This window comes from Oncorhynchus nerka, linkage group LG27 (assembly GCF_034236695.1).
Source record: "Oncorhynchus nerka isolate Pitt River linkage group LG27, Oner_Uvic_2.0, whole genome shotgun sequence".
NCBI lineage: Eukaryota > Metazoa > Chordata > Actinopteri > Salmoniformes > Salmonidae > Oncorhynchus > Oncorhynchus nerka.
This window is the reverse complement of record NC_088422.1, coordinates 53002109-53028661: the sequence shown is the minus strand read 5'-3', so window position 1 is coordinate 53028661 and position 26553 is coordinate 53002109. Positions and strand designations below refer to the sequence as shown.

General features: G+C 44.1%; 1 protein-coding gene across 3 annotated transcripts in view; it reads right to left on the bottom strand.

Moving 5' to 3' along the window:
- Nucleotides 1-26553, bottom strand: part of adam9a (ADAM metallopeptidase domain 9a) — a 117463-nt gene that overhangs the window by 26616 nt on the left and 64294 nt on the right. For all 3 annotated transcript variants that reach the window (XM_029638619.2, XM_029638618.2, XM_029638620.2), the window contains exon 8: nt 1757-1828. In XM_029638619.2, the coding sequence (XP_029494479.1) occupies nt 1757-1828 (72 nt within the window). The remainder of the gene's footprint in view (nt 1-1756; nt 1829-26553) is intronic.

Below are 26553 nucleotides of genomic sequence, written 5' to 3'. Positions count from 1 at the left end.
TGTCATGACGTGGCTCTCCCCCTCACCACCCCTCTCTCCCTCCCATATTCCTGGAGGAGACTCTCCTCAGGGCCAGGCAGTATAGAGAGAGAGTTTCACAGTAGAACAAAGGAACTTCTTCTACATCACAGAACTTGAGAACTGAACAAAATCCATGTTTTGGAGAATGTGTAAACGGTCGGTGGAGAAGACAGCTACGACTGGTCTGTTTTGTTTCATGTTGTGATCTCATGGAAAACGATACAGCTCATTACCATAACTCTGTTTATACAGGAGCCTCCGTTTTGAGGTTCGCATCTAATTATTGTATAAAATGAATGAGTAAAGATGAAACTATTTGTGAAATTATGTAACGTGATTTTAAAACGTTAATGTGAGAGAATTGTATTCCCTTTAAGGTTAACTAAGTCATTGGCCCGCCCCATGAGCACAGACATGGATCTGGCGTCATGGGACAGCCCTTTTCTACTGTTTTCTGAATAAATCCTCTTTAGACCATGCGTACCTCGGTAAGCTGAGGGGCCGAAGGTTTGAGTAGAGACCACAAAAAACTTCAGTAGAAGCTAAGGTTGTAATGGTTGTTGAATTCCTAACCAAACCATGTGGAGCATTGGCTACACTGGAGGAAATGGTTAAACTCAGACTATTGATACCGACAGAATAAGAGCAAATCTTCGATACTAATTACTAGTCTGCAGCTTGGAACATCTATTCTATAAGAACATTTCTGAATGGGACTCTGAAGAATCCATTCTAACCACGAAAGACTTCTTGGAAGCAGATGGAGAGACGAGCGGATGAACTTTCCAACAGAAAGACGGACGATTCCAACAGAGATCTCTGACGACACACTGAGCGTAAATATATATTGATTGCAATGATTCCCGAATGAGTGAGCGTTCATGTGCAAAGAGTTAGCATTTCAATTTTTAATAATCAACTTTGTAGTGACTCGTCTTTCCCGCCCTTCTCAGTCCACACCCACTTCCCTTTGTCCATCAAGCCGTCATATCAGCTTAGCCCACTAGAGAACCACCCCTATCATTTCCTTTTAACTATATCTACTGTTTGTTTATGCATTTATGTGATTATTTAGTTAGTAAATAAATGATTAAGACAATTTATGTATGGATGATTTATAGTAAAGGCTGGGTTCGTGCAATTTACGACGTTTGGAATGAGACCAACGTGAGGTAAAGAATAATTCATTAAATTAGAAGACTAATTGATCAGATATTAAAATATCTGAAGTTATATTAGGAAAATTATAACTTTGTAATCTGAAGATTTTCCTTGGTCCCCTGACTTTCTAGTTAATTACATTTACATGATTAGTTTAATCACGTAATAATATTTGATAAAATAACAGTCTTCACTTTAATGATGCCAAAGACATGACAACTGTTAACATTTATCTTGTAGTGTGATCAAGAATTAAAATGATAATTTTTTTTACTATACTAGCATTTATTAAACTTAATAGTAAAAAAAAATAGATATCCCCTCTATATAATGCAGATTGTTAAAGAAAAGTTTCAATCACACAGCCAGATTATAATGAGGTTTATATTATGTTTTGCACTATGCACAATTCCTATGCAATATGAAACAATCTATGAAGAAATCATTGCTGTATATTCTTGGAATTGGCTTGTTTGGTATTGCAAACGTTGACTGCAACTCATACCATACTGTGTCGGAGGGTATTTGACCCTGATTGAGCACTTGTAGTATGCATACTTTTTTGTATACTTACACTGTCAACGTAGTTTGCAAGATGAATCATCTCGTCTCGCACTGCAGTCTCATTCCCGTGCATGTAGGTGAACTGTAGAGGGAAAGGACAGAAGTAAGCATTGGCTAGAGTTTCCTTTAGGCCTCATTCAAAACGTTTCAAACGGACTGGACCAAAAGTTCTTAAGCCCAATGGATATTTGAATTAGCCTGGGCATCATGTTTGTGCAATCATGCCACTCCTTGTCATATCTTTGGCATTTGGCAAAGAGTGTAATGATAGCAAAAATAGGTCTGGTACCAAAGCTAGAATTCACACAGGCCATCAAGAAATTAATTTAAGGGTTTTTCTGGATCAAAAAGGGGATTAGGAGGTGGACGTGGTAATGGGTGCGGTCGGCCAGTCGCTGCAACTGAATTTGCTCCGGGCCCTTGGCAAGAAAACTTAAGGCCCCCACCTTGGCGAAGTTGAGAAACGCTCGCATTTTTAAGCCAATTCACTGAAATTTTACCCATTTCTCCATGGAGCTGAGAAAATGTTGCAGTTTTAAAGTCTGGAGTTCCGGGTTGGAGCGAGCGGTCGCATCTGCACTCGGTCCACAGGTAGTATTACATTTCATTACATTTCATTATAGTACAACGGTTTGATTTGTCTAATCTTAGCAATTTCTTCTTAGCTAGCTACATAGCCGTCTTTGTATCATAGATAATTGCGTAATTATGGTATTTCGTCGTCCTAACGCAGTCTACACTGCCCCGCAGCTAGCCAGCTAGCTAACGTCCACCGTTAGCTAGTCCACCGTCTACCGATTAGCAGCACAACTATTACACTCAACTGAACGACTTGATTGGTGTAGTGTTAGCTAGCGACATAGTTGTCTTTGCTGTCTTCGTATCCAAGATAATTGTGTAGTTTAGAGTGTGTAGTATTAGAGTGATTATCTTAATTTACCGAGGTTAGCTAGCCAGCTATTTGTCGTCCTTAACGTAGGAGACACTGCAACCGAATTGAACTTCCTCACTCAACAACCCGGTCGCATTTCGCTTCACAGGTAGTATCACATTTTTCATTTCATTTCATTACAGTACAACGGCTTGATTTGTTTGATCGTAGCTAGCTACATAGCTAGCTACATAGCCGTCTTTGTATCAAAGATAATTGTGTAGTCTTGAGCGATTTCCTAGGTTAGCTAGCCAGCTTTTGTCGTTCTTTTAACGCAACGTAACGTAATCAACACTGCTAGCTAGCCAGCTAGCCCCGAATAGCAGCACAGTAGCACAGTAGAAACTATTACACTCAACGGAATGACTTGATTAGTGTAGTGTCAACAACGCAGACACTGCCAGCTAGCCTACATAGTCAACAACGCAGCCTCTGCCAGCTAGCCTACTTCAGCAGTACTGTATCATTTTAATCATTTTAGTCAATAAGATTCTTGCTACGTAAGCTTAACTTTCCGAACACTCGAGACGTGTAGTCCACTTGTCATTCCAATCTCCTTTGCATTAGCGTAGCCTCTTGTGTAGCCTGTCAACTATGTGTCTGTCTATCCCTGTTCTCTCCTCTCTGCACAGACCATACAAACGCTCCACACCGCGTGGCCCCGGCCACCCTAATCTGGTGGTCCCAGCGCGCACAACCCACGTGGAGTTCCAGGTCTCCGGTAGCCTCTGGAACTGCCGATCTGCGGCCAACAAGGCAGAGTTCATCTCAGCCTATGCCTCCCTCCAGTCCCTCGACTTCTTGGCACTGACGGAAACATGGATCACCACAGACAACACTGCTACTCCTACTGCTCTCTCTTCGTCTGCCCACGTGTTCTCGCACACCCCGAGAGCTTCTGGTCAGCGGGGTGGTGGCACCGGGATCCTCATCTCTCCCAAGTGGTCATTCTCTCTTTCTCCCTTACCCATCTGTCTATCGCCTCCTTTGAATTCCATGCTGTCACAGTTACCAGCCCTTTCAAGCTTAACATCCTTATCATTTATCGCCCTCCAGGTTCCTCGGAGAGTTCATCAATGAGCTTGATGCCTTGATAAGCTCCTTTCCTGAGGACGGCTCACCTCTCACAGTTCTGGGCGACTTTAACCTCCCCACGTCTACCTTTGACTCATTCCTCTCTGCCTCCTTCTTTCCACTCCTCTCCTCTTTTGACCTCACCCTCTCACCTTCCCCCCTACTCACAAGGCAGGAAATACGCCGACCTCATCTTTACTAGATGCTGTTCTTCCACTAACCTCATTGCAACTCCTCCAAGTCTCCGACCACTACCTTGTATCCTTTTCCCTCTCGCTCTCATCCAACACTTCCCACACTGCCCCTACTCGGATGGTATCGCGCCGTCCCAACCTTCGCTCTCTCTCCCCCGCTACTCTCTCCTCTTCCATCCTATCATCTCTTCCTCTGCTCAAACCTTCTCCAACCTATCTCCTGATTCTGCCTCCTCAACCCTCCTCTCCTCCCTTTCTGCATCCTTTGACTCTCTATGTCCCCTATCCTCCAGGCCGGCTCGGTCCTCCCCTCCCGCTCCGTGGCTCGACGACTCATTGCGAGCTCACAGAACAGGGCTCCGGGCAGCCGAGCGGAAATGGAGGAAAACTCGCCTCCCTGCGGACCTGACATCCTTTCACTCCCTCCTCTACATTTTCCTCTTCTCTCTCTGCTGCTAAAGCCACTTTCTACCACTCTAAATTCCAAGCATCTGCCTCTAACCCTAGGAAGCTCTTTGCAACCTTCTCCTCCCTCCTGAATCCTCCTCCCCCTCCCCCTCCTCCCTCTCTGCAGATGACTTCGTCAACCATTTTGAAAAGAAGGTCGACGACATCCGATCCTCGTTTGCTAATTCAAACGACACCGCTGGTTCTGCTCACACTGCCCTACCCTGTGCTCTGACCTCTTTCTCCCCTCTCTCTCCAGATGAAATCTCGCGTCTTGTGACGGCCGGCCGCCCAACAACCTGCCCGCTTGACCCTATCCCCTCCTCTCTTCTCCAGACCATTTCCGGAGACCTTCTCCCTTACCTCACCTCGCTCATCAACTCATCCCTGACCGCTGGCTACGTCCCTTCCGTCTTCAAGAGAGCGAGAGTTGCACCCCTTCTGAAAAAACCTACACTCGATCCCTCCGATGTCAACAACTACAGACCAGTATCCCTTCTTTCTTTTCTCTCCAAAACTCTTGAACGTGCCGTCCTTGGCCAGCTCTCCCGCTATCTCTCTCAGAATGACCTTCTTGATCCAAATCAGTCAGGTTTCAAGACTAGTCATTCAACTGAGACTGCTCTTCTCTGTATCACGGAGGCGCTCCGCACTGCTAAAGCTAACTCTCTCTCCTCTGCTCTCATCCTTCTAGACCTATCGGCTGCCTTCGATACTGTGAACCATCAGATCCTCCTCTCCACCCTCTCCGAGTTGGGCATCTCCGGCGCGGCCCACGCTTGGATTGCGTCCTACCTGACAGGTCGCTCCTACCAGGTGACGTGGCGAGAATCCGTCTCCACACCACGTGCTCTCACCACTGGTGTCCCCCAGGGCTCTGTTCTAGGCCCTCTCCTATTCTCGCTATACACCAAGTCACTTGGCTCTGTCATAACCTCACATGGTCTCTCCTATCATTGCTATGCAGACGACACACAATTAATCTTCTCCTTTCCCCCTTCTGATGACCAGGTGGCGAATCGCATCTCTGCATGTCTGGCAGACATATCAGTGTGGATGACGGATCACCACCTCAAGCTGAACCTCGGCAAGACGGAGCTGCTCTTCCTCCCGGGAAAGGACTGCCCGTTCCATGATCTCGCAATCACGGTTGACAACTCCATTGTGTCCTCCTCCCAGAGCGCTAAGAACCTTGGCGTGATCCTGGACAACACCCTGTCGTTCTCAACTAACATCAAGGCGGTGGCCCGTTCATGCTCTACAACATCCGCAGAGTACGACCCTGCCTCACACAGGAAGCGGCGCAGGTCCTAATCCAGGCACTTGTCATCTCCCGTCTGGATTACTGCAACTCGCTGTTGGCTGGGCTCCCTGCCTGTGCCATTAAACCCCTACAACTCATCCAGAACGCCGCAGCCCGTCTGGTGTTCAACCTTCCCAAGTTCTCTCACGTCACCCCGCTCCTCCGCTCTCTCCACTGGCTTCCAGTTGAAGCTCGCATCCGCTACAAGACCATGGTGCTTGCCTACAGAGCTGTGAGGGGAACGGCACCTCAGTACCTCCAGGCTCTGATCAGGCCCTACACCCAAACAAGGGCACTGCGTTCAGCCACCTCTGGCCTGCTCGCCTCCCTACCACTGAGGAAGTACAGTTCCCGCTCAGCCCAGTCAAAACTGTTCGCTGCTCTGGCCCCCCAATGGTGGAACAAACTCCCTCACGACGCCAGGACAGCGGAGTCAATCACCACCTTCCGGAGACACCTGAAACCCCACCTCTTTAAGGAATACCTAGGATAGGATAAAGTAATCCCTCTCACCCCCCTTAAAAGATTTAGATGCACTACTGTTCCACTGGATGTCATAAGGTGAATGCACCAATTTGTAAGTCGCTCTGGATAAGAGCGTCTGCTAAATGACTTAAATGTAATGTAAATGTAATTGCCTGTAATTCTACATATTGTGCCTTGGAGTCGAGAGAAAGATGTTATGCATGATGTTATGGCTAACGTTGTGTTCTGATGCGCAAACATTTTAAATTCTCCCCGTCTAGCTTTAATTTTGGTGATAGTTCTCAAGTAAACTCTGCAAAAAAAGACTGAGTTTATCTTCAGCAAACTTAACGTGTAAATATTTGTATGAACAAAACAAGATTCAGCAACTGAGGCATAAACTGAACAAGTTCAGTCCTCATGGACTGCACCAGATTTGCCAGGTCTTGCTGTGAGATGTTACCCCACTCTTCCACCAAGGCACCAGCAAGTTTCCAGACATTTCTGGGGGGAATGGCCCTAGCCCTCACCCTCCAATCCAATAGGTCCCAGACGTGCCAAATGGGATTGAGATCCGGGCTCTTCGATGGCTATGGCAGAACACTGACATTCCTGTCTTGTCGGAAATCACACACAGAATGAGCAGTATGGTAGGTGGCATTGTCATGCTGGAGGGTCATGTCAGGATGAGCCTGCAGGAAGTGAACCGCATGAGGGAGGAGGATGTCTTCCCTGTAACGCACAGCGTTGAGATTGCCTGCAATGACAACAAGCTCAGTCCGATGATACTGTGACACACCGTCCCAAACCATGACGAACTCTCCACCTCCAAATCGATCTCGCTCCAGAGTACAGGCCTCGGTGTAACGCTCATTCCTTCGACGATAAGTGCGGCTCCGACCATCACCCTGTTGAGACAAAACCGCAACTCGTGGGTGAAGAGCACTTTGACAGTTCTGTCTGGTCCAGCAACAGTGGGTTTGTGCCCATAGGCGATGTTGTTGCCGATAACTTCTGTTGAGGACCTGCCTTACAACAGGCCTACAAGCCCCCCGTCCAGCCTCTCTCAGCCTATTGCGGACAGTTTGAGCACTGATGGAGGGATTGTGCGTTCCTGGTACAACTCAGGCAGTTGTTGTTGCCATCCTGTACCTGTCCCGCAAGTGTGATGTTGGGATGTACCGATGCTGTGCAGGTGATGTTACACGTGGTCTGCCACTGCGAGGATGGTCAGATGTCCGTCCTGTCTCCCTTTAGCACTGAATGGACATTGCAATGTATTGCCCTGGCCACATCTGCAGTCCTCATGCCTCCTTGCAGCATGCCTAAAGCACATTCACGCTGATGAGCAGGGACCCTGGTTAGCTTTCTTTTGGTGTTTTTCAGAGTCAGTAGAAAGGCCTCTTTAATGTCCTAAGTTTTCATAACTGTGACCTTAATTGCCTACCGTCTGTAAGCTGTTAGTGTCTTAACAATCGTTCCACAAGTGCATGTTCATTAATTGTTTATGGTTCATTGAACAAGCATGGGAAAACAGTGTTTAAACCCTTTACAATGAAGATCTGTGAAGTTATTTGGATTTTTACTAATTATCTTTGAAAGTTAATTGTATATTTAAAAAAAAATACAGATCTCATACTACCCCCTTCACAGAACAGAGCAAAATGGTATCTCAGACTGGCCAATAAAAAGCGAAGATTAAAATGGGCAAAAGAACACAGACACTGGACAGAAGAACTCTGCCGAGAAGGCCAACATCCCGGAGTAACCTCTTCACTGTTAACATGGAGACTGGTGTTTTGCGGGTACTATTTAATGAAGCTGCCAGTTGAAGATGTGACAGGTTAAAGGACATATTCATAGCCTGTTATACATTGAAAAGTATTAGTAAGTTCATAGTATGTGAGGATCTTAAAACATCTAAGGTTAAAATATGCATTCAGTATTAGTTGATAGAGATTGATAACATTCATATAATTGTGTTAAAGTTCAAATCTGTCAAAGGGTACGAATTGTGAGAGTAATGTGTAAACGTTATATTGATTACTTTATTTTGTGGTGCCTAAAAGTGTTAATCTGTGATCTACGAAATGCTTTTAATCTATAAACCGGAGATCGATTGCTCTGGTCTCCACCCATATTCCTGGGGAAATTCGCGGTCTTTTTCTCATTGAACTAAATGTTGACTTGAGAATACAACACCGTATCACTCTCGTGATTATTTCTCCCCTGTTTTCAGGTACTTTATTGATGATAAAAATAGTAATTTAAATGTTATAACTAGCGAACATGTCAAGAGTGTTTAAGGTGTGTTTTAGTAACGTCTTGAGGAAGTTAGAGTTAAGTTTGAAGAGAGTAATATTAGCCCTGCTCGGTTGAAGTGAAGGATAGCATCGTACTGAGAGTAGCTGCCATTTTATGTCGATTGTGAATGAACGTGCGTGTTGTTAATAAGATATTTTGCTGTGTTATTTGTATAATGGGTTTTCTGTTATGTAATGTGTTACTTTTGTGAAATGATTGAACTAAATGTTGACTTGAGAATACAACACCGTATCACTCTCGTGATTATTTCTCCCCTGTTTTCAGGGGCGTAACATTTTTGGAGGCACCGCTGAGATTGCTGCTCAGATGTCCAGTTTCCACACCCTGGTCGCTGAATTCCGAGCCAGCTAAATCTCCACATAACTCAGGCAGGCTGCAGTGAGGAAAGTGTTGCTGTTCGAGGGAAGTTGGAAGTTAGTGGTTAAGTACGTGTCAACTGAGGCCATTGATCGACCATCAGAGACAGTAAGGACCATCTAATTCAGAGTCAACTCCTGCACAGTAAAAGTTCCTCCTGTTCTGTCAACATGACAAGCGCCTTGGAAGAACTACAGGAAGAGGTAGTAGGAGAATTACACACCCTGACTAAAGACAAATTACTAGAGATATGTGATTTCCTTGAAATATCAGGCGAACAGAGAAGAGATGTTAAAGACAAATCCCGCATAGCATTAATGACTCGCATTATGATGTTCCTTGAAAGAGAGGAAGTCACAGAGTTAGAAGATGGCGGCATGTCGGAATTGTTGCTACTTAGAGACGAAATGACAGAGATGATCAGTGGCAGAGATAACAAAACAGGGCAAGGTGACCATGATATTGAACCAGCCGGAACACATCACAGAATAGAGGAAATGAGAACTGTAACCCCACAACAAGGGGTGGGAACTGAGCAGATTACTGCAGCCAAAGTCAGTGATTCTCTGCGTCAGCCCCAACACCATGCCAATCTTCAGGGAGCGTGCCGCTCTCACCCAATGCACAGCCCAGCTCATACTGGCGCAAAGAGTTTAAAATTTCTGGTCAGATAGGTGAACCGGGCCAAAAAGAAAAACTGATTTTTTCCAGCCTTGCCCATCAGATTGAAAATGGACTTAACAGAGGATATCCTGAGGTAGAAATAGTAGACGCAGTAGTCAGGGCTATTTCTCCAGGCTCACAGCTACGCAGCTACTTGGAAGGTAAACCCCAGCTTACTCTTCCCACACTTAGATGTATCCTGCGTTCCCACTTCCAAGAGAAGAGTGCAACAGAGCTTTACAAACAGCTAGCTTCAGAAGCACAGCATAGCAAGGAGACCCCTCAAAGCTTCCTGATGCGCGTTTTAGATTTGAGGCAAAAAGTATTGTTTGCATCCCAGGAGTCAGAATCAGGGCTTAAGTATGACCCTGCTCTAGTCCAGAGCATGTGTTTACACACAGTCCTTACGGGTCTCCAGAGTGACAGTATCAGGATAGATATGCAGCCTCTCCTGCTAGAGAGCGAAACATCAGATGAGGTTTTGCTAGAGAAGCTTAACATTGCTTGTGCTAATGAGAGAAAGACAAAAAAAAGCGGTTTAATGCCCCACAGCCTGCTACAACTGTAAGTGTAGTCCAGTTAGAGGATATGCCATCTGCAAAGTGTCCTGTGAAGGAAGCCAAAGCTACGATACCCGCAGAACTGTTAACAGAGTTAGCTGAACTTAAGACAGGTGTAGCTTCTCTAAAAGGTCTCATTGCAGAGATTGCTCAGATTAAGGAAACATTACAGCAGCCTATGTTTCAGTCACAGCCTTGTGCCTATGCCCCACCCCCAGTTAGGAGGCCAGATAGGGACCCCCAGCCACCTGTTTCCCAGCAGCAGTATTACAGCAACTACAGTCGGTCCCAAGCACTTGAGCCTGCACAGCATCAATATGCACCTAACCGGTATACCAACCACTCTGCTCAAGCTCCAAGGAGGTGTTTTGTCTGCCAGCAGGCCAGAACAGATGCACGCTGCACACACTGCTTCCGATGTGGGAGTGGAGAACATTTTCAAGCTGGATGTAAAATCCGGGGAGCCAGGCCATCAAGGGAGGCCCCTTTAAACGGAAACGGGTTACCGCTGAGGGACGAGTGTTAACCGTAGCTACCAAAAAGTCCCAGAAATGTGCAAATTGTGCCAGAGAAGAGTCATTTGAGAACCTGAAACAATGTTCATCATGTAAAGAGACACTGTACTGTTCCAAAGTATGTCAAAACCAACATTGGACTAAACATAAGAAAAAATGCACTCACCTGAAAATTGACTCTACCAGTGAAAGGTTTTCCTGCACAGAGAAAAATGCCCACTCCTTACCATCCCTAGCTCAAGGTTGCCACCCCGTAAGGTCACCTCGCTAGTCGGCAGACAGTGCCTTATTGAGTGTCACCTGAATCGCCACCACCTCCAAGCTTTATGGGACACAGGCTCTCAGGTATCGGTCATTGATGAACGATGGAAAGAGGAATCTCTCCCAAACGCAAGGCTGAGAGATGTTTCAGAAATCTTGGACTCACCTGATGATCTAAGGTTGACTGCAGCAAATGGGACTGAAATGCCGTACCTGGGATGGATTGAAACAACTTTTCGTCTAGCCTCTGAAACTGACCAAACAAAGGAACTGATCATCCCAGTGCTGGTAATGAAAGGCTGTCACCTATCTCATCCCATCATAGGTTTCAATGTTATCGAGCACATCCTGACAATGACCGAAAAGACTAAACTATACAGTACAGTAAAAACAGCTTTCCCAAGCCTCAAAAGAAACAAGGTGAGGGCTTTTATACAGGCTGTTAGCGCAGAACAGACAGATGAATACGCAGTGAAAACCAAGAAAGAGAAGGTTGCTGTACCAAAACACAGTAGCATTCAGATTGAGTGCCGTGTAGTTTCCCAGCCTTTCAAAGATGACATGACAATGCTTTTCCAGCCAGACCTGAACCCGCAGTGGCCAGATGACCTTGAGTTCTTTGACACACTAGTCAGAGTCAGTAAAGGTGTTTTTCCAGTTATCCTGCTTGATGTCTCTAACCCCACTGACCACGACATTGCCCTGCTAGGACGCACAATCATCGGTACAGTACAAACCATTATGACTGTGTTACCTGCCCAAGTCTTTGAAAAAACTGTCACCTCAGCCACAGTGAATCACACCAGCGTTCGAACCCCATGTACTGCTACTGAACAGTGGGATCCACCAGTAGATTTAACTCACCTAACCGAAGAACAGAGAGAGGTTGTTAGGCAAATGCTTAGAGAAGAGTGTCACTCCTTCTCCAGATCAGACAATGACATTGGCTGCATTGAACGATTGAAAATGACTATTTCTCTAAAGGACTCTGAACCAGTAAAGCGCACATACATGTCAGTGCCCAGGCCACTGTATCAGGAGATGAAGGGTTACATTTATGACCTCATAGTCCAGGGCTTTGTAGAGAGTAATAGGATACGGCGCCTGTCAAATTTGATTGATTGCTGACCTTATGACCTGATGACATGTACAGAATATGTGCCCCCGCCCCGCCCCCCCCCCCTGTTCGTGTGGTCATGTGTTAGAGGGTGTTTGAACTTTTGGGGCCCATGCCCCCCCTACACCCCCCAGTTTTATCTCCCTTATGGTTGTTATCTATGAAGCAGGAATGTCTGGGGCTATAGATAGCGCTGGGGCCTCAGCATTATAAATGTCTAGAACAAGCCATTTTTTAAGACCTGAATATTAAGCATCTAAAAATATGTCTACAAGGGGAATTCTCGGAGTGCTCTGTAGCTCATGTCACGAACCCAACGCCAAAAGCTTGGAGGATATTTTGGTAGAGGCTCCCGAATGTTTTAACGGATTTCTGTGTACAAGCGAGGGCCATATTTCGTACATATTCAACCCGGAGGAATCTACGGTTAAGATATTCACAGACAGCGTGTCCCAACCCTTTTATCGTGCAGAACCCGAGCCTTTTTCTCTAGCGCTAAGGATGCGAGAATGGCTTAAAATAAGGCTAGCTTTGTGTCAAATGGAACGTGCCCTGAGTGCTTCAAGGCTGCCAGGATATGCGCTGGAAGAACAAGTCTGTGGACGTCAGGACCTAATGGCCCTGAGAGTCACATCCATGGGCTATACCCGGACTCCAGAGTGACAATTTTAGCATGTGAACAATTTGACAGGTCAAATGCTACGAAAACGGTCAGTCCATATGTATCCTCCAAAGCATGCAAGGATGTACATTTTTTTCAAATAATGTTCAGTTTTAAATGGCGCGATTACCACATTTTCCGAACCCTGATGAATAAGCTGGACAGTCTTTTTGAAAATCGTGAACAATTACGACGATGGCCTAGGTTATCGTTGAGACATACATTTACATTTACATTTAAGTCATTTAGCAGACGCTCTTATCCAGAGCGACTTACAAATTGGTGCATTCACCTTATGACCTCCAGTGGAACAGTAGTGCATCTAAATCTTTTCAGGGGGAGGGGGGGTGAGAGGGATTACTTTATCCTATCCTAGGTATTCCTTAAAGAGGTGGGGTTTCAGGTGTCTCCGGAAGGTGGTGATTGACTCCGCTGTCCTGGCGTCGTGAGGGAGTTTGTTCCACCATTGGGGGGCCAGAGCAGCGAACAGTTTTGACTGGGCTGAGCGGGAACTGTACTTCCTCAGTGGTAGGGAGGCGAGCAGGCCAGAGGTGGATGAACGCAGTGCCCTTGTTTGGGTGTACCCCGGAACAACATATGTTATCGTTGAGACATACACCGGAAGAACAACAAGTTCGAAGGCGGATCTTTCCCTGGCAGGAAAGTGGACAGAGCTTCGACGGAGAGCGGAAAAGACTTTGTGATGGGGAATTGGAAACGGATAATGTTCAGGGCTAACAGGACCCCATATATCTGTAAGAAATAGTTAAAATAAATGTTGAATTATAAGGTGTGTTAAAATGTAGGTGTTAATTTTTGAAAATGTATACCCCCCCATTTAACTAAGGGGTAGAGCTCTTTTCTCTCAAGCTAGGGTCTGGCGCAGACAACTGTAAGATCTGAAAAAAAAACATGTATTATTTTATAGTCTATTCCTACATTGGGTATGTTATGAACGTTACGTTTTATTAAAGTTTGTAATAATGTACAAAGACCTGCATCCAAGGTTTTTTTTATTTTTTACATAAAACACGTGTGCTGCATGTTTAAATATTATTCAAATGGGTTACTTAATTCAAACATGTCTTAAAGGTTGTACGAAATATTTTGGAATTCAATAAAAGGAATGTTTAAAAACGGTATCTCACCCTTTAACTATGGGAAAAACCTATTTAACAACTTATTCCAACTCTGTCACGAAGTAAAATAGAATCCGAGTGTTTGTGTGTGTGTGTGTGTGGGAGGGTTCTTGAGGCGGAGCAACAGGTGTGTGTGTGTGTGTGTGTGTGTGTGAAAATCCTAAAGTTGGGGGGTCCCAGAACTCTTATCTGTAGAGAACCGTTTGAAACAAGGTGTGCACTATCATGCATAAGGCATGTCGAGATATCAGCCGAACAGCGGGGTTAAACATAGATATCTCTAATCTGCGGCCCCACACACCCGGTTTGCAGACAGAATGTCACGACATCCCCGCCTGTTGTTGGCGTGTAGCATACATCTCTCAAAAACTCATTCCGAACTTTTAGATAGTTAGGGACAGAACTATTTTTAACGTTGTCAGCATTGCTTTAGCGCAAACATAAAGGCCCGAATATTGAGCTGCATGGACAGATTAAAATAATAATAATAATATTCGGAATAAGGGAATCTCGCATAATGGATATTTCTGAAGGTGAGTAAAATGAAAAAAAAACATATTTTAAGATTTGTTTGAATATTATTGGAATATTAAACCCTAGTTATTTGGGTATTTCAAAAAAAAGCCCAATATAGGTTTAAAAATAAAAAAAGTGTAGATATAGCGTATAACTGTTAACATTGTCTAATGGAATCTAGGATCCCCGACATTTACGCAGCTTTTACGCGATTTACCCGATCTGGAACATGATGGGGGTTCGCAGGAGCAAAAGTCTGGCAGACAATCACCAACGGCCTTTTTTCGTTGTAAGTCCTTATAATTAAACACATACCCAAGAAATATTTATATATAAACATTTTAAAAATAGGTTGTACTATTTTTTAAAACTATTTTTATGTATTTACAGCCGACATACAGCCCTTTATGATAAAGGATGCGTTATGGCCAGCTGACACGCAGGACTTTGATGCAATTCTACCGTTCTGTACGAGCGCTTTTTCAAACTCACCGCGAATCCAGGGAACATCGACCCCCTCCCGACATATTCAAGACCCCAACAGGCAACGATCAACTGTGGCCCAAGTACACTGCTCCAAATCAAGCCCCCCCGAAAACTACTGTTGGGCCGGGAACTTGCTGCTTCACGAGCCGGCGCTCCAGGGACAAGGTATGGGACCATTATACCATTTTGTTATTAGTTATCAGCCTTTTTATTAGTTATAGATCTGTTGATAGCCTATGTTAAAACAAGGACAAATAATGTTTTTTCAGACTACCCGGAGACAGATCCAGCAGAATCGGGAAAGCTAGAGGGAAAAAGTCACACACCCCGGTTTCGGCGATTCGTCACAACAAGCGCCAAAAAAGCAGAGGTATTTTAACTATGTACTGTTAATATATATTATTATAACGGAAAGGTATTTGACATTTGTATGTAGCTAACATATATATTTTTATATCTAATAACGTAATTATGTATGTATTATTTTCATTCAGACTCCGCACCGGCGAAAAACGGCACAGACGACCACATAAATCTAGAGCTGGGGGATTCCGGCGCCCGAGCATTCGAATGAAACACCCAAGAGACCTGTTTTTAATGACATGTCAGATGTTGATGACCAGCTATTCTGTGATGCGGCCAACCTTATAGACCCAGTCAATTCTACGGCCTCAATACCTGCAGACGAACAAGAAAGGTTTTTCACATTATTTTCCAGGGCTTTGAAATCGAGGAATGTTTTGCTATACAAACGACTGGGGGATTTAATTGAGAGACAGTACAGAGACGATATGTTATTCTGGCATAGAACAATTCCACGCATGTTCAACAGCAACCCCATTAAAAACGCAAATACAGACGCTAAAATCATACATGTAACACCAACCATTACAGAAAGAAAAAAACGAACACTCTTAATTATCCAAAAAATGGCAGAACTAACGCAACACGGGGAGACAGTTGAAAGCCTCTTATCCCAGATTCCAGACGAACTCCTAGAAGTTATAAGACGTATGAACGATTCAGGAACGTTAGATGAAAGCATATTAACACAGATTCCAGCCGAACTCTTAGAAATGATTAATCGTATGAACCAGTCAGGGGGGGTTGAGGAAAACATGTTATCCCAGATTCCCGAAGCCCTCATAACCTTAATTAATCGTATGAACGCGAGTCAGACAATTTCGGCCCCGACAACCCCGACAACGATAGAACAACCCGTAACGCCTAGGTCCGTAGAGTCTGAAACGCCACAAGATGTTTTTGGGGAATTGGACAATTATCTAATAAATCTGGCTGCAGATGTTCAGGATAGACGTGTCAGGGTTGTTTACAGGAATAAATTCAACAATACAGAGATTCGACAGTTTTTCAATTTCCTATGTGTGAATCAGAATCTTGACTATGCTGTATTTTACATGATGATAATGGACACTCTGAATGACCTGTTAGAAACAGCAAGAGATTATGGCGAACCTCGTGATGTCTTACAGTTGGAAATATGTGGAGATAGCCTGCATAATTCAGTATCTCTTATTTTACCCAATGGCGAAGCAGATCTTGAACAATTTACAGCGCTGGTAGAACGCCTTGTTCAGTCAAATTTAGCCATCATAGCCGATCGAACCCTAGAGCTTGTAGTGCAAATAATACGTCAACCACAGGGGGCGGGGGCAGAGAAGGAAGCTTGATAGCCTAATGCAGTCAGAAATCATAAGCAATAAAAGGGCCTACCTCATAAACGTTCACAATCCCGATAATAAGCTATGTTTTGCAATAGGCCTAGCGCATTTACTTAACCCCGGATGTACTGATCTGACGGCATTGCAAAAGGCTAGAGAGATCCAAACGGCGGTGGGTCTCGGGATCCATGAAGGCGTGGCATTCTCAGACATTGTCAAATTTGAAAACCTTCTGAATATCAAGATTGTGGTTTTGTACCACAGTAGAGCTAATGCAGCTCTCTTGAAGTTCCAAAACACCCCCAACCGCACCCCCAGATTCTGTACTTTTATGTGCAAAACGAACATTACTATGCCGTTACAAACGTCACGGCGTTCTAGGGGCAACCTATGTGTGTAGATCCTGCCATACCGGCTACAGCCGAAAGGGGGCACTCGTGCCGTTATAACTGTTCGGTATGTCAGGATGCCGAGTGCCCTATGCAGACCCTAAACTTGACACCTTGTGAGGATTGCCATCGCACATGTCGTTCGACCTACTGTTACGATAAACACAAAATTGAAACATGGCACCCTAAGGCCGGTAAATCTGTAAGCATTTGTGCCATTAACAAGAAATGCCCAAAATGTCATTGCAATTACAGCCTTAAAATAGATAGCCCTAAACCACATGTTTGTGGAATCCTACAGTGTCCAATCTGTAAAGGGGGTCTGAAAAGCAGAAATGCTGAAGTGGTTCAAGAAGTGACACACGAGTGTTATATTCAGCCCTTGGCTGAAGATGAACCTTCAGAGAAATATGTGTTCTATGATTTTGAGACAAATCAACAATCGGGGGATCATTTGCCTATTTTTGTATCTACCATGACATTCACGGGGAAAAGTGGTCTGCAGAAGGATCCAATTGTGCACTACTCTTTCTAAAACATTTTAGAAAACCACAGTACCGAAACTTTACGTTCATAGCGCACAATGCTAGAGCCTACGACTCGTACCTTCTTCTGAACCCCTTGATAAAGCAAGGCATAGCGCCGAGGGTCCTAGCGCAAGGGAGTAAAATCCTGTGTTTTGTAGATCCCGCCTTCAACCAGAGATACATTGACAGTTTAAGCTTCTTACCCATGAGATTGGCTCAAATGCCAGAGGCCTTGGGTTTTGAAAACTCTGTGAAAGGCTGGTTCCCCCACTTCTTCACATCTGAGGAGAATCTACACTATATAGGATCATATCCCAGCCCAGAAATGTATGGGTGTGATCAAATGTCTCCCAAAGAGCGAGAGAGATTCATGACTTGGTATGAGACAGTAAGACATGGCACCTTTGATTTCCATAAAGAGATGGAATCATACTGTGACAATGATGTGGTTATACTTCGTGAAGGATGCCTCAGATTCAGAGAAGAGGTAATCAAAGATGCAGGTATTGACCCTTGGAGTTGTACAACGATTGCATCGGCATGCATGAAAACATACCGTACACACTATATGCCGACATCCTCTATAGCGATCCCTCGCCTGACAACTACCGACGCCAGTTCAAGGCCTACTCTAGTGGGTCCATTCAATGGCTAGAGTATATGGCCCAGGATAAAGACATTTTTATTCAACATGCTTTGAATCGAGGGGAGAAGGCGTTTGGCTCTTACCATGTAGATGGCTACACCAAGATTGACGGGGTTGAGACCGTGTATGAGTACAACGGTTGTTTCTTCCATGGTTGCAAATCTTGCTTTGTGCCCCAGAACATATGTGTCCTAACCCAAAAGACTTTTGGGGAAATGTACGAAGAGTTTCAAGACAAAGTTGATTCGTTACAGGCTACTTACGGTCTAAAAGTGGTTGTTTTGTGGGAGCACGAATGGACAGCCCTCAAAAAGTCTGATCCTCATGTTCAAGCATTCCTTTCCAGCTTTGACATCCCAGAACCTCTGGAGCCAAGACAGGCCTTGTATGGCGGCCGTACCAATGCTTTGACATTGAGGTATGTAGCGCAACCCGACGAGACAATAGGCTATGTGGATTTTACATCCCTTTATCCGCATGTAATGAGTTCCTCATGCTATCCTATAGGTCATCCTGAAATTATTCATCGTGATTTTGACTTACCTCAAAACTATTTTGGTCTGATCAAAGCAACAGTCTACCCTCCAAGGGGTTTGTTTATACCTGTGTTGCCTTACAGGGGCCCTCAAGGAAAACTTTTCTTTCCCCTTTGTCGCACCTGCAGTGAAAACATACAACAAACCCCATGTGATCACACAGATCAAGAAAGAGCACTGACAGGTGTATGGGTCACAGCTGAATTCTCTAAGGCTTTAGAGATGGGGTATCGTGTGGCCAAAATCTTTGAAGTATGGAACTTTCCAAAGAAATCAGACACTCTTTTTAAAGAGTACATCAAGACCTTCTTGAGATGTAAGCAAATGGCTTCAGGCTATCCTGCATCGGTCACAGATCAAGAAAGTAAAGACAGGTACATTCAAGACTATCATGACAGAGAAGGCATCCTTCTTGACCCTGACAGAATAGAGGTCAACAAAACCAAACGAAATGTGTCGAAATTGTACCTAAATTCGCTTTGGGGCAAATTAGCGCAGAGGTGTAATATGTTGACAACGTCGATTATTAAAGACCCTGAAGAATTTTTGGAATTCATTTTTCGGACCAATACGAAATTTCACATTTTTCATTCTTGAGTCAAGACATTGCCTTGGTGCAATGGCGCGTAACAAGAAGTGGGTTCTACCCCGGGTAATGTAAATGTGTTTCTTGCAGCATTTACCACGGCCTATGGCCGACTTGAACTGTACAAGCTCATGGAGCAGCTTCAGAGGCGGGTGCTTTACCACGACACAGACTCTGTGGTCTATGTAAGCAAACCAGGGATTGGAGCCCCCACTCAGCAACTATCTGGGTGGCTTAACGAGCGAACTCGCAGAGGGTGACCATATCACAGAATGGTCATCCTGTGGGCCCAAAAGCTATGCTTTTGAACGCTAAAGAATCACGTGGTATTGAAAGCCAAAGGAGTGACTCAAAACTATGAAAATGCCCAGCGTGTAAACTTGGAATCAATCACACGCTTGGTCGAGGGGTTCCTAAATGACAGGAATAGTGACTTGGAGATTTTGAGCTCCTACAAAAAGATTGTTAGGGATAAAAAGGGCTTCCATCTAAGGAATGCCCCACTCATTAAAAGATTCAGGGTTGTCTATGACAAGAGAGTGCTTTTGCCTGACGGGACTACATTGCCCTATGGCTACTGACTTATGCTACAGGCCGCAGTGTGTCAGGCGTGACTCAAAAACTATGAAAAAAAAATACACCTCGTGTAAAAACTAGGAATCAATCACACGTTTGTTTGAGGGTGGTTCCTAAATGACAGGAATAGTGACTTTGAGATTTAGGAGCTCCTACAAAAGATTGTTGTGTATAATAAAGGGCTTCAATCTGAGGAAGGCCCCACTTACTAAAAGATTCAGGGTTGTCTATGACAAGAGACTGCTTTTTGCCTGACTGGACCACATTACCCCCTTTGGGTGTTGACTTATGCTACAAGCTACAGGGGTCTTAAAGCTTAAGATATAATGACTGCTGTAGAAGGTTTTGACCCCCGGTTGCAACTACCATTTTCGGCCTTAATCGCAGGGCCTTCGAATAGTGGTAAAACTTGTTTTGTAAAAAGTATTTTAGAGAATTCTGAACATGTGTTATCTCAAAAGCCTGATAATGTTGTGTGGTGTTATTCATGTTATCAACCTCTGTATGATGAATTGTTGAAGACAATAAAAATCAAGTTTGTTGAAGGAATACCTGATACCCTGTCTGATGATGAACTTTTACCTCCTCATAAAAACAATCTGTTGGTTTTGGACGATATGCTATTTGCAGGTAGCGAACATCCCGAAATTGCCCGAGCGTTTACCCAATATACGCATCATAGAATCCTGTCCGTGCTTTACTTGGTGCAGAATGTGTTTCACCAAGGTAAAAATATCAGTATTTTTCAATATCAACATCAGTTTGAACGCCAATTACATGGTTTTGTTCAAAAATCCTAGAGACAAACTACAAATTAACACTCTAGCTCAGCAGATGTACCCGGGAAGGAAATCCTACTTTATGGAGAGCTACGAGGACGCAACCCAAGCGCCATTTTCTTATTTAATCGTGGATTTAAAAGCAAATACTCCAGAACACCTGAGGCTACGAACCGGTCTGTTCCCGTGGGAGTGGCCGGCTGTGTACATTCCTAAAAAAAAGTAGCCGCTATGTCTCTGCGTTTAAAAAGAAACTTGCCCCTCTTGAGAAGCCTAGTTGGGGCTACGTCTAATGAACGGAAGGCCATCTTGGGTCACTGTTCTTCAGATCTCATATTATCCCTATGTGAGATTGCTTTGAATCTTCTCAAAGGACGCATTCCACTCACCCTGACACAATTTAAAAAATTAAAGAGACAAAAGACCTCGATCAAGCTCTTTGCCAATAAAAGGGTCAGTCTTCAAAAGAAACGACATAGCATACAACAGTCTGGCGGTTTTATTCTACCTTTACTAAGTATAGCCGTGCCCTTCATCACCAGCCTTATTGCAGCCCGACGTGGTGGTTGAACACATAGGGTGATGGCCAATAAAATGTATCTGGTGCCACAACAAGAGTTGGATAGACTTAAAAAAACAAATGCAGGGGCCCCTGAAAATATCAGACAAACAGCGGAAAATGATTTGGATACGGCCATGAAGGATATTTTGAATCAAAAAGGATTGAACCCCTATGATAAGGTCCAAAAATACACAAACCTCTTGCAAAGGTATTTGTCCTTGGTGAAACAAGGGGAGAGAGAGACAGGCCATTTAACTATTTCCCTACAGGACCCTTTAAAAGATGACGAGCCTCGCGAGAGCCACGCCCCTATAAGGCCGGTACCTGCGAGCTTACCATCTGAAGATCAAATGCCTGTTGAAGATAAAGTTATGCATGACTTGTTAACCCATGTTCCGGCACGTAACAGGAAAAATGTTAGCTACATTATGAACAAGCTAAAAGACTCAAATGGGGCAGCTACTTGGAATGACAAAGGAGAGTTTATCCTTCAGGGGGCTGTTGTCAAAGGGTCACATATACTTGACTTGCTTAAAAGTACCACATCTGCCCACAAGGTGGCTGATGACCGAAGACCTCCAGGGTGGCTTCAGTTTCTTAAGGCCCTGGCCATCCTCAACATACCCCTCTCGGGTGTACCCAACTATAAGATTCGGCAACAGATTCACTCTTTAAAACACAAACCGTCACCGAGATACAGCACCCCTAAAGATGCCCCAAAACCCTCGCATCCTTATGAAATGAATGACGATAACCCATTTACCCCCCTGAACGCCTCTGGACCGTTCCCTAATCCCGATCTCTCTGGGTGGTTAGCCTTTTGAATGACTATGATTAAATTCAATAAATTTTATTTGAAAAATAAGCAATTTAACATTTGTGGCATTCTTGAAACATTTGGCGTGAGCATACGCCTTGATTACACGTTCTTAGAGGATACACATTTGAACACTTTTGATATTTTCTAACAAAACAAGCTACAACTTTATCATTACTTCTTAAATCATCCTTATAAAGAGACATAACATCTTCAAAAGAAACTCCCGGGCTCTTTGGCATAGGTAGAATACACAGTGTTGACCGCATGTCGTTGAAAGGGTATCTTGCACCTGTTTGATATTGTAGTATATCTTTGAGCCATTTTTGGTCAGAAATTCTTTAATAGATTTGGGGAAATGTGAAAAACCGGGTGGGAAACCATAGGAATCAAAAAAGTTGAGATTTTTCTTCCTCCTTCCTCTTCTAAGGTCACAGCTAGCCAATGTTCACCCGGCATGTTTTTAGGATGGGTATTGACAATAAACATTGCAGGCCGCACCTTCCATTTCTCCATAGGTAATTCATCACAAGCCAACACTCCGCAAAATTGTTTTCCAATCAGTCGGCTCATCAGCCCTTCCAACTCTTGGGTATTCATGTCTTTTGCTCAACGATCCTTAATAATAATCTACTAAAACCTGTCTTCGGCTATTCACCTCCAAGATTGAATCAGAGCAGGCATAAACAATCATGCTAACCGTACAGGCTAAAGGTGTACGGAAACGCATTTCCAGCCTGAGGTTACCTTGGGACACCACAGAAAGATTTCCTGAGGTGTCATCATCTGGGGATAAATTGAAAGCATACATTGTGTAACCTCGGCAAAATCATTTCTGTCAATAGGTAAAGAGAGATCTTTTAGATGCCTCCCGGTAGCCAGGAATAGATTGTAAAATTCTCGCACAGATATGTTGTTATTAAATTGCGGTTGGAAAGCCTTAGCAGGGACCTGACGTCCGTCCTGACACAGAGCGACATACTCTGCATTGAAGTGTTGAAAATTAAAGGGTTTTTATTTAAGCTGCCCGTATTGGAGGCGTGATCAACCAAACCTATAACTACGTATCGCGGTAAAGGGCCTAGAAATAGGTTTTCTTGACTGCAGATTCTGCTGCCCACAGGTATGCTAAAGGTTTTCATGGTAATTCTTTGGAGAGGGTAAAGGGCATTTCCTTTCAGCAAAGCCTGTGAGTGACCCAGACGAACTGCCGGAGATACCGATACTTTTTTAATAAAAAAGCGTGGCCCCCAACACTTTTAAGCTAAAGTCCCCATCCGTTGCAGACATTAGGCAAAACTCATCCTTGGCCCTGGTTAATTTTAGTCTTAAATCAACCGCATTTAAGAGTAAACGTTCTTGAAAGAAAATGTCAGAGTGTATAGGGCCTAGCAGATGAAACTCTCGAGATTCTGCACAGTAGCGAGCCCGGGCGGCCTGGCCTTTATTTGCACCTGTGGATGGGTCTGTCGATTCCATAGAGCCTCCTGCAGTATCCTTGCTAAAAAGCCCTGCGCTGAATTGGGTCTTGAGAGTGTCTTCAGAGTAGTTGAGTAAGCATTCCATGATGGCACGGTAGGGGTATGTGGCACTGCTTTGACTGATTAGCCGTTCCCCAAAGTCACATCCACTTGGGAAAAGATGGTGGCCACTGGGTAATTAATGAGACTCACTTTGGCATCGTTTGCAATATCAGTACCATCTCTTTTGGTAACTTTTAGACGCAAATGCACCAAGGTGTTGTTGAGGTCCAGATAGTTGTCACCGTTGCCTGGTATGAAAAACTCTATGGGGCCGTTGTCTGTAATGGCAGAGAGTGGGGCTATCTCCACATAACTGGACCTCTCTACTGAATGTTGGGTTAAGGGGTCCGTGAAAAGATCGAGCTCTGTTTTTATAGCTTCAGAGGACATGCGGTGTAAAAGAGCCATGGTGCTTGTTCTTTTAGAAAATACTTCAGAGTATTCTTTTTACCATTTTTGGTCCAGACCTCCTCACTTTACCCCGTCTTTGACTAACTGAGTTTCTTTTAACCGTTAACCGCCGTTTTTTAGGCTCAAGTCTTCGCCTTATACCTGGCGGTCTCTTATTCGGTCTTCGAGACAACATCATCAACCCCGAGCCTTCTTGACTCTCGACATCTGGTGACGCCCTTCTGTTTATCGCATTGGCGACAACCTCACTTACTATATTTTTTGCTGCTGATTTTAAATGCGGTTTGGCTATGCTGAAGCCTCTCTTCATAAACGGTAAAACCATCCTAAAGAGATTACGAAATATCCCTCCGATCCCGAACCATACATGGTGGGCGATCCATAATATCCTGGTAACCCATTACCCACTTGATCCACATAGTATGTGACATACCTGTTAGGGTCGAGGTGTCGGTGTTCCATAATTTTAATTTAGATGTATTATGTATATAAAATATATAATACTAATATTATATATGTAGAGAGGTTTTGGTTGGTCTAAAGTGGAGTTTTACAATCGTTTTACCATAAGTAAATTCAATGTTTTCGTTCTGATCCGTTTTTAAGCTCAACAAGAATGTTTTCAATATATTTCTTGCTTACAGGTACGTAGTGTGGCTTGTCGTAGGTGACAGTGACGATGTCCCCATCCTTTCCATCTATATGAACCGTTCTCAGGAGTGGCACACAGCTGTCTCCGACCCTTTGATAGGATATGATGTCGGTATACACAAATATGTTGTAAAATCCTGCATGTATATCCGCGGGGAATGGGAATAATTTATCTCTCACATACGTCCATGTATTGGGCCCCATCCCTAACATGTAGGCTAAATTACCACTGGTCTTTATCCCCCCGGAAGCATCTCCTGAGATTTGTACCCTTTTATTTATAGGGTTGTACATCAGGAATATTTCCATACTGTTCTGCGATAGCCGTTCATTCTCGGAATGAGTTTTTTGAGAGATGTATGCTACACGCCAACAACAGGCGGGGATGTCGTGACATTCTGTCTGCAAACCGGGTGTGTGGGGGCCGCAGATTAGAGATATCTATGTTTAACCCCCGCTGTTCGGCTGATATCTCGACATGCCTTATGCATGATAGTGCACACCTTGTTTCAAACGGTTCTCTACAGATAAGAGTTCTGGGACCCCCCAACTTTAGGATTTTCACACACACACACACACACACACACACACACCTGTTGCTCCGCCTCAAGAACCCTCCCACACACACACACACACAAACACTCGGATTCTATTTTACTTTGTGACAGAGTTGGAATAAGTTGTTAAATAGGTTTTTCCCATAGTTAAAGGGTGAGATACCGTTTTTAAACATTCCTTTTATTGAATTCCAAAATATTTCGTACAACCTTTAAGACATGTTTGAATTAAGTAACCCATTTGAATAATATTTAAACATGCAGCACACGTGTTTTATGTAAAAAATATAAAAAACCTTGGATGCAGGTCTTTGTACATTATTACAAACTTTAATAAAACGTAACGTTCATAACATACCCAATGTAGGAATAGACTATAAAATAATACATGTTTTTTTTTCAGATCTTACAGTTGTCTGCGCCAGACCCTAGCTTGAGAGAAAAGAGCTCTACCCCTTAGTTAAATGGGGGGGTATACATTTTCAAAAATTAACACCTACATTTTAACACACCTTATAATTCAACATTTATTTTAACTATTTCTTACAGATATATGGGGTCCTGTTAGCCCTGAACATTATCCGTTTCCAATTCCCCATCACAAAGTCTTTTCCGCGCTCCGTCGAAGCTGTCCACTTTCCTGCCAGGGAAAGATCCGCCTTCGAACTTGTTGTTCTTCCGGTGTATGTCTCAACGATAACATATGTTGTTCCGGGGTATGTCTCAACGATAACCTAGGCCATCGTCGTAATTGTTCACGATTTTCGAAAAGACTGTCCAGCTTATTCATCAGGGTTCGGAAAATGTGGTAATCGCGCCATTTAAAACTGAACATTATTTGAAAAAATTTACATCCTTGCATGCTTTGGAGGATACATATGGACTGACCGTTTCGTAGCATTTGACCTGTCAAATTGTTCACATGCTAAAATTGTCACTCTGGAGTCCGGGTATAGCCCATGGATGTGACTCTCAGGGCCATTAGGTCCTGACGTCCACAGACTTGTTCTTCCAGCGCATATCCTGGCAGCCTTGAAGCACTCAGGGCACGTTCCATTTGACACAAAGCTAGCCTTATTTTAAGCCATTCTCGCATCCTTAGCGCTAGAGAAAAAGGCTCGGGTTCTGCACGATAAAAGGGTTGGGACACGCTGTCTGTGAATATCTTAACCGTAGATTCCTCCGGGTTGAATATGTACGAAATATGGCCCTCGCTTGTACACAGAAATCCGTTAAAACATTCGGGAGCCTCTACCAAAATATCCTCCAAGCTTTTGGCGTTGGGTTCGTGACATGAGCTACAGAGCACTCCGAGAATTCCCCTTGTAGACATATTTTTAGATGCTTAATATTCAGGTCTTAAAAAATGGCTTGTTCTAGCCATTTATAATGCTGAGGCCCCAGCGCTATCTATAGCCCCAGACATTCCTGCTTCATAGATAACAACCATAAGGGAGATAAAACTGGGGGGTGTAGGGGGGGCATGGGCCCCAAAAGTTCAAACACCCTCTAACACATGACCACACGAACAGGGGGGGGGGGGCGGGGGCA